The following is a 14,494-nucleotide window of genomic DNA, read 5'->3' as shown; positions in this document are numbered from 1 at the left end:
ACAGTCTCTAGGTCCATCGACCTCACTACAAATAACTCAATTTCGTTTCTTTTTATGGCTGAGTAATATTCCATTGTATATATCTGCCACATCTTCTTTATCCATTCATCTGTCGATGGACATTTAGGTTGCTTCTGTGTCCTGGCTATTGTAAATAGAGCTGCAATGAACATTGTGGTACATGACTCTTTGAATTATGGTTTTCTCAGGGTATATGACCAGTAGTGGGATTGCTGGGTTGTATGGTAGTTCTATTCTTAGTTTTTTAAGTAACCTCCATACTGTTCTCCATAGTGGTTGTATCAATTTACATTCCCACCAACAGTGCAAGAGGGTTCCCTTTTCTCCACACCCTCTCCAGCATTTATTGTTTGTAGATTTTTTGATGATGGCCATTCTGACTGCTGTGAGGTGATACCTCACTGTAGTTCTGATTTGCATTTCTCTAATAATTAGTGATGTTGAGCATCCTTTCATGTGTTTGTTGGCAATCTGTATATCTTCTTTGGAGAAATGTCTGTTTAGGTCTTCTGCCCATTTTTGGATTGGGTTGTTTGTTTTTTGATATTGAGATGCATGAGCTGCTTGTATATTTTGGAGATTAATCCTTTGTCAGTTGCTTTGTTTGTAAATAATTTTTCCCATTCTGAGGGTTATCTGTTTGTCTTGTTTATGGTTTCCTTTGCTGTGCAAAAGCTTTTAAGTTTCATTAGGTCCTATTTGTTTATTTTTGCTTTTATTCCCATTTCTCTAGGTGGTGGGTCAAAAAGGATCTTGCTGTGATTTATGTCATGGAGTGTTCTGCCTATGTTTTCCACTAGAGTTTTATAGTGGCTTGCCTTACATTTAGGTCTTTAATCCATTTTGAGTTTATTTTTGTGTATGGTGTTAGGGAGTGTTCTAATTTCATTCTATTACATTTAGCTGTTCAGTTTTCCCAGCACCACTTATTGAAGAGGCTGTCTTTTCTCCATTGTATACCCTTGCCTCCTTTATCAAAGATAAGGTGACCATATGTGCATGGGTTTATCTCTGGGCTTTCTATCCTGTTCCATTGATCTATATTTCTGTTTTTGTGCCATTACCATACTGTCTTGATTACTGTAGCTTTGTAGTATAGTCTGAACGGAGGGAGCCTGATTCCTCCAGCTGCGTTTTTCTTTCTCAAGATTGCTTTGGCTCTTCGGGGTCTTTTGTGTTTCCACACAAATTGTGAAATTTTTTCTTTTAGTTCTGTGATAAATGCCATTGGTAGTTTGATAGAGGTTGCCTTGAATCTGTAGATGGCTTTTGGTAGTATAGTTATTTTCACAATGTTGATTCTTCCAATCCAAGAACAAGGTATATCTCTCCATCTGTTTGTATCATCTTTAATTTCTTTCATCAGTGTCTTATAGTTTCTACATACAGGTCTTTTGTCTCCTTAGGTAGGTTTATTCCTAGGTATTTTATTATTTTTGTTGCAATGGTAAATGGGAGTGTTTCCTTAATTTCTCTTTCAGATTTTTCATCATTAGTGTGTAGGAATGCAAGAGATTTCTGTGCATTAATTTTGTATCCTGCTACTTTACCAAATTCATTGATTAGCTCTAGTAGTTTTCTGGTAGCATCTTTAGGATTCTCTATGTATAGTATCATGTCATCTGCAAACAGTGACAGTTTTACTTCTTCTTTTCCTGTTGGATTCCTTTTATTTCTTTTTCTTCTCTGATTGCTGTGGCTAAAACTTCCAAAACTATGTTGAATAATAGTGGTGAGAGTGGAAAACCTTGTCTTGTTCCTTATCTTAGTGGAAATGGTTTCAGTTTTTCACCATTGAGAACGATGCTGGCTGTGGGTTTGTCATATATGGCCTTTATTATGTTGAGGTAGGTTCCCTCTATGCCTACTTTCTGGAGGGTTTTTATCATAAATGGGTGTTGAATTTTGTCGAAAGCTTTTTCTGCATCTATTGAGTTGATCATATGGTATTTCTCCTCAATTTGTTAGTATGGTGTATCACATTGATTGATTTGCATATATTGAAGAATCCTTGCATTCCTGGGATAAACCCCACTTGATCATGGTGTATGATCCTTTTAATGGGCTGTTGGATTCTGTTTGCTAGTATTTTGTTGAGGAGTTTTGCATCTATGTTCATCAGTGATATTGGCCTGTAGTTTTCCTTTTTTGTGGCATCGTTGTCTGGTTTTGGTATCAGGGTGATGGTGGCCTCATAGAATAAGTTTGGGAGTGTTCCTCCCTCTGCTATATTTTGGAAGAGTTTGAGAAGGATGGGTGTTAGGTCTTCTCTAAATGTTTGATAGAATTCGCCTGTGAAGCCATTTGGTCCTGGGCTTTTGTTTGTTGGAAGATTTTTAATCACAGCCTCAATTTCAGTGCTTGTGATTGGTCTGTTTATATTTTCTATTTCTTCCTGGTGCAATCTTGGATGGTTGTGCTTTTCTAAGAATTTGTCCATTTCTTCCAGTTTGTCCATTTTATTGGCATATAGTTGCTTGTAGTAATCTCTCAGGATCCTTTGTATTTCTGCAGTGTCAGTTGTTACTTCTCCTTTTTCATTTCTAATTCTATTGATTTGAGTCTTCTCCCTTTTTTCCTTGATGTATCTGGCTAATGGTTTATCAATTTTGTTTATCTTCTCAAAGAACCAGCTTTTAGTTTTATTGATCTTTGCTATCGTTTCCTTCATTTCTTTTTCATTTATTTCTGATCTGATCTTTATGATTTCTTTCCTTCTGCTAACTTTGGGGTTTTGTTGTTCTTCTTTCTCTAATTGCTTTAGGTGCGAGGTTAGGTTGTTTATTTGAGATGTTTCTTGTTTCTTGAGGTAGCATTGTGTTGCTATAAACTTCCATCTTAGAACTGCTTTTGCTGCATCCTGTAGGTTTTGGGTCATCGTGTTTTTATTGTCATTTGTTTCTAGGTATTTTTTGATTTCTTCTTTGATTTCTTCAGTGATCTCTTGTTTATTTAGTAGTGTATTGTTTAGCCTGAATGTCTTTGTATTTTTTACGGATGTTTTCCTGTAATTGATATCTAGTGTCACAGCGTTGTGGTCGGAAAAGATACTTGATACGATTTCAGTTTTCTTAAATTTACCAAGGCTTGATTTGTGACCCAAGATATGATCTATCCTGGTGAATGTTCCATGAGCATTTGAGAAGAAAGTGTAATCTGCTGTTTTTGGATGGAATGTCCTATAAATATCAATTAAGTCCATCTTGTTTAATGTATCATTTAAAGCTTCTGTTTCCTTATTTATTTTCATTTTGGATGATCTGTCCATCGGTGAAAGTGGGGTGTTAAAGTCCCCTAGTATGATTGTGTTACTGTCGATTTCCCCTTTTATGGCTGTTAGCATTTGCCTTATGTATTGAAGTGCTCCTATGTTGGGTGCATAAATATTTACAGTTGTTATATCTTCTTCTTGGATTGATCCCTTGATCATTATTATGTAGTGTCCTTCTTTGTCTCTTGTAGTAGTCTTTATTTTAAAGTCTATTTTGCCTGATAAGAGAATGGCTACTCCAGCTTTCTTTTGATTTCCATTTGCATGGAATATCTTTTTCCATCCCCTCACTTTCAGTCTGTATGTGTCCCTAGGTCTGAAGTGGGTCTCTTGTAGACAGCATATATATGGGTCTTGTTTTTGTATCCATTCATACAGTCTATGTCTTTTGGTTGGAGCATTTAATCCATTTACATTTAAGGTAGTAATCGATATGTATGTTCCTATTACCACGTTCTTAATTGTTTTGGGTCTGTTATTGTAAGTCTTTTCCTTCTCTTGTGTTTCCTGCCTAGAGAAGTTCCTTTAGCATTTGTTATAGAGCTGGTTTGGTGGTGCTGAATTCTCTTAGCTTTTGCTTGTCTGTAAAGGTTTTAATTTCTCCGTCAAATCTGAATGAGATCCTTGCTGGGTAAAGTAATCTTGGTTGTAGGTTTTTCCCTTTCATCACTTTACATATGTCCTGCCACTCCCTTCTGGCTTGCAGAGTTTCTGCTAAAAGATCACCTGTTAATCTTATGGGGATTCCCTTGTTATTTGTTGCTTTTCCCTTGCTGCTTTCAATATTTTTTCTTTGTATTTAATTTTTGATAGTTTCATTATTATGTGTCTTGGCCTGTTTCTCCTTGGATTTATCCTGTATGGGACTCTCTGTGCTTTCTGGACTTGAATGATTATTTCCTTACCCATATTAGAGAAGTTTTCAACTATAATCTCTTCAAATATTTTCTCAGTCCCTTTTTTTTTCTCTTCTTCTGAGACCCCTATAATTCGAATGTTGGTGCGTTTAATGTTGTCCCAGAGGTCTCTGTGATTGTCCTCAATTCTTTTCATTCTTTTTTCTTTATTCTGCTCTGTGGTAGTTATTTCCACTGTTTTATGTTCCAGGTCACTTATGCATTCTTCTGCCTCAGTTATTCTGCTACTGATTCCTTCTAGAGAATTTTAAATTTCATTTATTGTGTTATTCATCATTGTTTATTTGCTCTTTAGTTCTTCTAGGTCCTTGTTAAACGTTCTTTTATTTTCTCCATTCTATTTCCAAGATTTTGGATCATCTTTACTATCATTACTCTGAATTCTTTTTCAGGTAGACTGCCTATTTCCTCTTCAGTTGTTTGGTCTGGTGGGTTTTTACCTTGCTCCTTCATGTACTGTGTGTTTCTCTGTCTTTTCAGTTTGCTTAGCTTACTGTGCTTGGGGTCTCCGTTTTGCAGGCTGCAGGTTCATAGTCCCGTTGTTTTTGGTGTCTGCGCCCAGTAGGTAAGGTTGGTTCAGTGGGTTGTGTAGGCTTCCTGGTGGAGGGGACTGGTGCCTCTGTTCTGGTGGATGAGGCTGGATCTTGTCTTTCTGGTGGGCAGGACCACGTCCGGTGGTGTGTTTTAGGGTGTCTGTGAACTTATGATTTTAGGCAGCCTGTCTACTAATGAATGTGTTTGTGTTCCTGTCTTGCTAGTTGTTTGGCATAGAGTGTCCAGCACTGTACCTTGCTGGTCGTTGAGTGGAGCTGGGTCTTAGCGTTGATATGGAGATCTCTGGGAGAAGTTTCACTGCTTGATATTACGTGGGGCCTGTAGGTGTCTGGTGGACCAATGTCCTGAACTCGGCTCTCCCACCTCAGAGGCTCAGCCCTGACACCTGGCCAGAGCACCAAGACCCTATCAGCCACACGGCTCAGAAGAAAAGGGAGAAAAAGAAAGAAACAAAGAAAAAATAAATAAATAAAATAAAGTTATTAAAATAGAAAAAATTATTAAATATTTAAAAGTAATATAAAAAAGAGAGCTTAAGAAAGAAGAGACCAACCAAACCAAAAAGCAAATCCTCCAATGATAACAAGTGCTAAAGACTATACTAAAAAAACAAACAAACAAACAAACAAAAACAGACGTCAGAACCCTAGGACAGATGGCAAAAGAAAGCTATACAGATGGTATCACACAATGAAGCATACACATACACACTCACAAAAAGAGAAAAAGGAAAAAATATATATATAAAAAAAATAAAACAAGGAAGAGAGCAACCAAATCAGTAAACAAATCTACCAATGATAATAAGCTCTAAACACTAAACTAAGGTAAACATAAAACCAGAAACAAATTAGATGCAGAAAGCAAACCCCAGGTCTACAGTTGCTCCCAAAGTCCACCGCCTCAATTTTGGGATGATTCGTTGTCTATTCAGGTATTCCAGAGATGCAGGGTACATCAAGTTGATTGTGGAGATTTAATCCGCTGCTCCTGAGGCTCCTGGGGGAAATTTCCCTTTCTCTTCTTTGTTCGCTCAGCTCCTGGGGTTCAGCTTTGGATTGGCCCCGCTTCTGCGTGTAGGTCGCCTGAGGGCATCTTTTGGGAAGTCTGAGGTCTCCTGCCAGCGTTCCGTAGGTGTTCTATAGGAGTTGTTCCACATGTAGATGTAGTTTTGATTTATTTGTGGGGAGGAAGGTGATCTCCAAGTCTTACTCCTTCACCATCTTGAAGGTGCCCCAGCTTCAGTCTACTTGAAAGCAGTGGCCTATAACATCTCAGTGACGGCAGCAAGAGAAGAATCCTCTGAACTCTCCTCTCTGAAAAGGAGGACACCATGCCGTGTGTCAGTGCAGCATACGGGGAAATCCATGGGCGGCATCAAAGTGTCCTTTGTGACTCAGGGGTCTGTCTTTCAAGCCAGACAGCCGTCATGCACAGCACCATGCTCTTCTGAAAATTCCTGCATCCAGGCTTCAAATGCAGAGCTCCATCAGAAGGCTTCTGAGTGTTCCCAAAATCCTGCCTGGCTTCAGCCCCAATGACCTCTCCAGAAGTGGGAAGTACTGGGAGCCGACCTCTCCATAAGGGGGGTGCACTGGGGTCGACCGCTCCAGAAAGTTGCGCGCAGGGCTCTGTATGTCTTTTGTAACCTGTCTGGGGGCTACCTGAAGGATTTATGCAGGGCATGCATCTTTTTTTTTTTCTAACTCAGAGCTGAGCCAGAAAGGCTGCAGGCATTGCTTGAAAGTACTACAAGCCAAACTAACAACCTGCAGATACCTGGGGCAAAAGATTACCAATAAAACACACAATAGGCCATGTAAGGCCCAGGAGAAAAAGCTAGGGAGAGGTTCTTTGGGAAATTAGGGCATTGAATAGCCCCATGTATACAGGAGAATCTAGAAAGCCATGAAAATGCCCAAGGCAAGATGCTTATGCTCAGAGAAGACCTGCAAAAACCCTCAGCTTTCACCTTAAGCTAATTTCTAGGGTTGAAATGTTGAAGGAGTGCCCCTACACAGAGCCTGTCTGCTAAGACTAGGAGAGTTTGGGTTTTGGGGCTTTTTTTTGTTTTTGTGTCTTACTTGTTTAGCTATTGGTGTTCAAGGAAATCTATGTCAAAATACTAGCTAAACACAAGCTGAGGAACTCAGACTTCAGTGACCATGCACAACAAGGAGAAAAGTCTTTGCAAATATAGTTTGGGAAATTCACTGAACAGATGGAGTACAATAGCCTTCAACAATACAGAAAGCAGCAAACCCTGGAGAAAGTGGAAAATATGATTTCCAGAGTTACCACCTTATAATATTTAGATGTGTAGTTTTCAACAAAGAATTAAAAAGCATACGTAGAGACAGGAAAATACGAACCCATTAAAAGGAACAAAGTAAGTTGACAGAAACCATTTCCGATAAAAGTCCAGACACCAGACTTAGCAAAGTTTTTTTTTTTTTTAATAAATTTACTTATTTATTTTTAGCTGTGTTGGATCTTTGTTTCTGTGTGAGGGCTTTCTCTAGTTGCGGCAAGCGGGGGGCCACTCTTCATTGCGGTGTGCAGGCCTCTCGCTATCGCGGCCTCTCTTGTTGCGGAGCACAGGCTCCAGACGCGCAGGCTCAGTAGTTGTGGCTCACGGGCCCAGCTGCTCCGCGGCATGTGGGATCTTCCCAGACCAGGGCTCGAACCCGTGTCCCCTGCATTGGCAGGCAGATTCTCAACCACTGCGCCACCAGGGAAGCCCCCAAAGATTTTAAAACAATTATCTTAAGTATGTTCAAAGAGTTAAAGGAAACAGGGACAAAGAACTACAGGAAATCAAGAAAAAGGTATATAGACAAAATCAGAATATCAATAAAGAGAAATTATACAATGAAACCAAAGAAATTCTGGAGCTCAAAAATACAATAACTGAAGTGAAATATCCACTAAGATATTCAACAGCAGATTTGGAGAATGTGGAACGCAAGAATCAGCTAACTCAGAGATTGGACAATTGAAATTATCTAGCCTGAAGAACAGAAAGAAAAGAATGAAGGAAGTGAACAGAGCCTAAGGGACCTATAGGGCACCATCAAGTCGATCATCATATACATTAAGGGAGTCCCAGAAAGAGAAGAAGAATAGAAAGAGGCAAAATAATATTTAAATAAAAAAGTTCACCAAATCCCCAAATTTAATGAGAGATATAAGTCTATAAATCCAAGAAGTTCAACAAACTTTTAAATAGGATAAACTCAAAGAGACCCCCACACCAAGACATTATAAGCAAACTGTCAAAAGTCAAAGACAAAAAGAATCTTGAAAGCAGCAAGAGAGAAGCAACTTGTCACATATAAGCGATCCTTGATAGGAATAATAGCCAATTTCTCACTAGAAACCATGGAGGCCAGAAGGCATGAGATGACATATTTAAAGTGCTGGAAGAAAAAACTTGTCAAACAAGAATTGTATATATGGCAAAACTGTCCTTCAAAAATGGGGGAGAAATGAAGACATTTCCAGATGAGTGAGTTCATTACCACTAGACCTTCCATATAAGAAATGCTAAAATAGTCCTTCAGGTTGAAATGAAACTCAAAGCTGTATGAAGAAATAAAGATTTTCAGTAGAGATAAATGGATGGGCAAATATAAAAGCCAGTGTTACTGTAGTTTTAGTTTACAACTACACTTCTTATTTTTTACAGAATTTGAAAGATTAAATGAATGAAAAATAATTACAAATCTATGTTATTGAGCATACAGTGCATAAAGATGTAATTTGTGACAACAAAGACATACAGGGAGGGACAATGGAGCTGTTTAGCAACCAAGTTTTTGTGTGCTATTGAAATTAAGTTGGTATCCATTCAAGCTAGACTGTAATAAATTTAGGTATAAATGTCATTCTCATGATAACCACAAAGAAAATATCTAAAACGCATATACAAGAGGAAATGAGAAAGGAATCAAAACAATTCATTCCAAAAAAAATCAATTAAACACGAAAGTAGTAATGAAAAAAAATGAAGGTCAAAAAAAGGTATAGGACATACAGAAAACAGCAAAAGGGCAGAATTTCTTCCTTATCAGTAGTAATTACCTTAAGTGTAAATTGATTAAACTCTATTCAAAAGGCAGATTGGCAGAATGGATTAAGACAAACATGATCCAATTATATGCTGTCTACAAGAGACTCACTTTAGATCCAAAGACACAAATAGAGTAAAATGGAAGGATAGAAAAAGTTATTCCATGCAAATAGTAACCAAAAGAGAGCTGGGATGGCTATACTAATATTGGACAAAATAGACTTCAAGTCAGAAACTATTACAAGAGATAGAAAAAGACATTATGTATTGATAAAAGAGTCAGTTTATCACTATATGTGTACTAATCAATGAAGCCCCAAAATGTATGATGCAAACATTGACCAAATGAAGGAAAAAATAGACCATTCTACAACAATAGATGAGCACTTCAGTATCACTCTCAATAATGAATAGAACATCTAGATAGAAGATCAATAAGGAAACAGAAGTCTTGACCCACACAATAAACCAACTAATCCTAACAGATACATATAGAATATTCTACCCAACAACAACAAATATACAGTCTTCTCAAGTAAACATGGAACATTCTTCAGGATAGAACATATGTTAAGCCATATAACATATCAATAAATTTTTTAAAAATTAAAATCATGCAAAGTATCTTTTCCAGGTGCACTGGAATGAAGCTAGAAATCAATAACAGAAAGAAACTTGGGAAACTTACAAATATGTGGAAATTAAACAAGACACTCTAAACAACCAATGAATCAAAGAAGAAATCATAAGGGAAATTAGAAAACACTTAGATGAATGAAAAAAAAACAAAAACAAAAACCACAACATACCAAAACTTATAAGATGCAGCAAAGGCAGTGCTCAAAGGGAAATATACAGCTGTGAATACCTACATTAAAAAAGAAGAAAGATGCCCAGTCAATAACCTAACTTGACAATGACGATCTAGAAATAGAAGGGAAAAACTAAACCCAAAGCCAGCAGAAGGAAATTTGGAATGGAAATAAACAAAATAGAGAATAGAAGAACAATAGAATCAATGAAACTAAAAGTTAGTTCTTTGAAAAGGTCAGCAAAGTTGACAAACATTTAGCTAGACTAAGAAAGAAAAAAAGCAAGAAGACGAAAATAACTAAAAGCAGAAATGAAAGTGAGGACATTACTACTGACCTTACAGAAATAAAAAGGATTATAAGAGAATATTATGAATATTTGTATGCCAAAAAATTAGGTAACCTAGATGAAATGGACAAATTTCTAGAAACACATATGTTACATAACCTGACTCAAAAAGAAATAGAAAATTTCAACAGACCTGTAACAAGTTAAGAGATTGGACCAGTAATCAAAAACCTCCAAACAAAACAGATACATGGATAAAGAAGATATGGTATATATACACAATGGAATATTACTTAGCCATAAAAAGAATGAAATAATGCTATTTGCAGCAACATGGATGGACCTAGAGATAATCATATTAAGTGAAGTAAGTCAGACAGAGAAAGACAAATATCATATGATATCACTTATATGTGGAATCTAAAAAAATGATACCCTTGACAGAGTTGTCAAGTCCACTCAAGAGGGAAAAGAAAAGCTTCTTTAACAAATGGTGCTGGATTTCCACATGTAAAAGAATGAAGTTGGATCCCCTTCCTCAAACCATATACAAAAATTAACTCCCAAGTGGACCCACAACCTGAAATAAGAGCTAAAACCATAAAACTCTTAGAAGAAAACAGGGATAAATCTTCATGACCCTTTATTTAGCACCGTATTCTTAGATATGACACTAAAGGCATGTGGAACAAGAAGAAATAGATAAGTTGAACTTCATCAAAATTAAACACTTTTGTGTATCAAAGGACATTATCAAAGTGAAAGACAACATGAGAGAATATTTGCAATCATTTATCTGGTAAGGGTTTAATATCCAGAATATATACAGAACTCCTTACTTAACAACCAAAGACAAACATTGCAAGTAAAAAATGAACAAAGGGCTTGAATAGACATTTCTTCAAAGAAGATATACACATGTCCAACAAACACATGAAAAGATGCTCAACATCGTTAGTCATAAGGGAAATGCAAATCAAAACCACAAGGAGGTCAGGTACTACTTCACACCTACTAGAATGATAATAATTTTAAAAATAGAAAATAAGTGTTGGTGAGGATGTGGAGAAACTGAAACCCTCGTATATTGCTGGTGGGAATATAAAATGGTGCAGCTGCTGTGGAGAATGATTTGGTGGTTCCTCAAAAAGCTAAACACAGAATTGCCATATGATCCAGCAATTCCACTACAGAAGAATTGAAAACAGAGTCAGACGTATACTTGTACACCAGTTATCATTGCAGCATTATTCTCAGTAGCCAAAATGTAGAAACAATTCAAGTGTCCATCAACAGATGGATAAACAAAATGTGGTATATATTTACAGTGGACTATTATTCAGCCATAAAAAGGAATGAAGTTCTGCTACATGCTACAACATGGATTAACTTTGAAAATATTATGCTAAGTGAAATAAGTGGAACACAAAAGGGTAAATACCGTTTGATTCTACTTATATAAAATATCTAGAATAAGCAAATTCATAGAAAGATTAGAGGTTAATAGGGACTGAGGGGAGAAGAGAATAAGGAGTTATTGCTTAATTGTTACAGAGTCTGTCTTTGGGATAATGGATATGTTTTGGAAGTAGTGGTGATGGTTGCAAAATATTATGAATGTACTTAATACAACTGAATTGTACACTTAAAATGGTTAAAATGGCAAAATTTATCTTGTGTGTGTGTGTATATATGTGTGTGTTTATACATATACACACGTTATCACAATTTAGAAACTTTAAAAAATTTTTAAATTTTGTTTCTTCCTTTAACAACACTATCATGATAGAGACACACAGGGCATCCAAATTTCCTCCTAACAGTAGAGTTTACTGATCACATTAAATCTTTGTATACTGACAGTTCGATTACTGACTCCCCTTCTCATTTTTACTAACTTCTCACCAGGCTTTATCAATCTCCAATCTGAACCTATTCTAAGAATGTGGATTTGTAGTCTAAATGTTATAAAATCTTAAGTTTCCATGACTTAAAGTAGGAGGGCACAGTGTAGGCTGAATCTAGAACCTGCCTTGTTATTTACTTTCTGTAATAAAATTATACAAATTTTAATTTTAAGCCCATGAGAAAGATTTTGCAAAATTATTTCAAGGAAGAGTTAACTGGGGATAATTCCTATTTAGAACAATAAACAGGTAAGAACAGAGTTAAAGACTTAGGACCATTGGTTCCCTGTTTTTCTAAGCATGTAAATTACCTTGCCCTTCTGTTTCTAGTTTCTTCTCTTGCATTTGGTTTTTTTATCCTAAGGAAAATTTAATCCTAATTGATGGTTAAACATACTCTTGAATTTTGTACATTTACTCAAATGTTTTCAGTAAGTTTAAATTATGCTCTGAAAAGATAATAATATAATTTCCATTTATTATAAGATGCTTTCTACATTATCCAGATATTATTAAAAGTAAGCAATCTAAATAATTTTATTGGAAACCCAACATCATTCACTGAGAATGTTTCTTATGTTGGGAACAAGATAAGTATGATCTTAAAAGAGCACTATTTTTAACATTCAACTAGATGTACTAACTGGTGCAGTTAGAAAAGCGAGGTATCTATATTCTTATTTGTGTGTGCATAAAAATGTCTGTTGAAGGATATACAAACTAATAGCATTGAGTATCTTTTTAGTGAGGGAGAGACTGGGTGGATATGGGTCAGGAGTGGGAAGGAAACTCTTCATTGTATATTTTCTTATACTCTTCGATGTTTGTGCCAAATTAATGTTTCTTATTAAAATTAAACAATTTGTATAAGTGTATCATATTTGTTAAGTCTTAATTAGACTATTTCATCTTTGTTTTTATTTCTAAGTACTGTGCCCATGAACAGTTTTGACGGTTGTACAACATTGGTCTTTAATTACAAAATTCAGTGCAAATTCACTTAATAGCATGATTTTTTTTTTTTTCAGGTTAGTGTCCCAAAAATGAAACATAAGCCAACCAGGCAACAGAAGAAAGTGGCAAAAGGCTATTCCTCCCCAGAACCTGATATCCAGGACTCATCTGGAAGTGAAGGTAAAAATATTTATTGTAGACTATTGACAATACGAGTCAAAGTTTTTAAAAGTATATTACTATGTTTGATATAAGAAAATGGTTTTTCCTATTAACTCAAGGAGATTTGTAAGTTTTGGTGGGGGCAGGGATGATGTACAAGAAAAGCTATTTTAGATTATAAATTTCAAGACCAGGCCACAGGGTAAAGGCATGGGAAATGAAAAAAGGGGAAACATGCAAATCAAGAACCACACTGTAGTGCTAGCTCTTATGCCTTGTTAGCTTCTGAAAAATTGTTGATGGTTTCCTAGATTCAACGCAGGCAGCATTTCTTGAGTTTTGTTCTCGGTTCCATGCTTCAGAAAAGTTTTTTATTCTCATAATAAATTATTGTGGTGTTTAGAGGTCACAGAGAAGTAAAAATATAACTATCAAATTATGAACTAAATTTACTAGTGTGCCATTCTTGTTTAAGTCAGATAATGTATAAACTGTCTTGAACTGCACTGAGATATAATCAAGGATTAAGGTAATGTCTGAGACATTATGAGAAAATAAAGTTTTCTTAAAACTGTAGTCTCTACTAAGCTCACACTAAGCTGGGGAACTCAATTTTACAGAGATAATACTAGAGGTGAATAAATGGTAAATGCTAAGAAACTAGTAGATGACAAATAGTAAAGAGTTTAAAGGAAAGGGGGCTGAATTCAGCTTGAGGGAAGGTCCTTAGAGGAAAGGAACCCTGATCAATTATGAGGATTTCTAATGGTTTATAGCAATCTAGGCTTGAGGGATGCTGGTGAGTGGACAAGATACTGGAATAAAAGAGGAATAAAATGAATAAAGTTCTAAAAGCAGGAGTCACATGGTACTGTTGTGCTCAAAAGGAGTATTAGTTATACTGTTGTTCCCATTTCACAGAAGAGGAAAGTGAGACGCGGGTTAACCTGCCCAAGGTTGTATACCCCATAAGGCAGTGTATGTATATACATATATATATATATATATATATGTTATATATGCAGATATTTTGGCTCCTTAATTCATTCTCTTATCCACTCCACTATATAACCTATAATGTATCACCTGACATTTACTGAGTATTTAATGTGGGCCAAACTGGAGGTTAAACATACCTTCCTACAACCATGTGAAGTTTGAGTATTATTATTATCCCAAGTTTACAAATGAGAAAGCTGAGATCTGGAGAGAGGTTAAGCTCTGAAAAAAAATGGAAAGGAAGGAATGGATATGAGAAGGGATTTTAAAAAATACCATACACTTTGTTGGTTGACAATAAAAATTTGTAGAAGAGATATTAAAACCAATTGAAAAGGTTTAAAGTTTGGGTGACTAAAGGAATAAAGATAACATTAGCAATTAATAAAAAAACTGAAAAGGGAGCTTAAAAAGCTGACTTCTTCAGATATAGGCAAATAGGCAAGAGACAGAAGAGAGTAATACCTCCCCCAAGTTAATATATGTATTTTTAAAGAAATATTTTTGTCTATTTTAATTGGTTAAAAAATAAAGC

At 36.0% G+C, this 14,494-nt stretch overlaps 1 protein-coding gene across 5 annotated transcripts in view; it reads left to right on the top strand.

Moving 5' to 3' along the window:
- The window catches only part of OSBPL8 (oxysterol binding protein like 8), a 200,436-nt gene that overhangs the window by 179,223 nt on the left and 6,719 nt on the right, over window positions 1-14,494 (top strand). For all 5 annotated transcript variants that reach the window (XM_068560527.1, XM_068560528.1, XM_068560531.1 and 2 more), the window contains one exon: window positions 12,873-12,978. In XM_068560527.1, coding sequence (XP_068416628.1) covers window positions 12,873-12,978 — 106 coding nt within the window. The remainder of the gene's footprint in view (window positions 1-12,872; window positions 12,979-14,494) is intronic.

The sequence above is a fragment of the Eschrichtius robustus genome, chromosome 13, assembly GCF_028021215.1.
Source record: "Eschrichtius robustus isolate mEscRob2 chromosome 13, mEscRob2.pri, whole genome shotgun sequence".
NCBI classification, from domain to species: domain Eukaryota; kingdom Metazoa; phylum Chordata; class Mammalia; order Artiodactyla; family Eschrichtiidae; genus Eschrichtius; species Eschrichtius robustus.
This window is presented reverse-complemented; position numbering and strand designations above follow the sequence as displayed.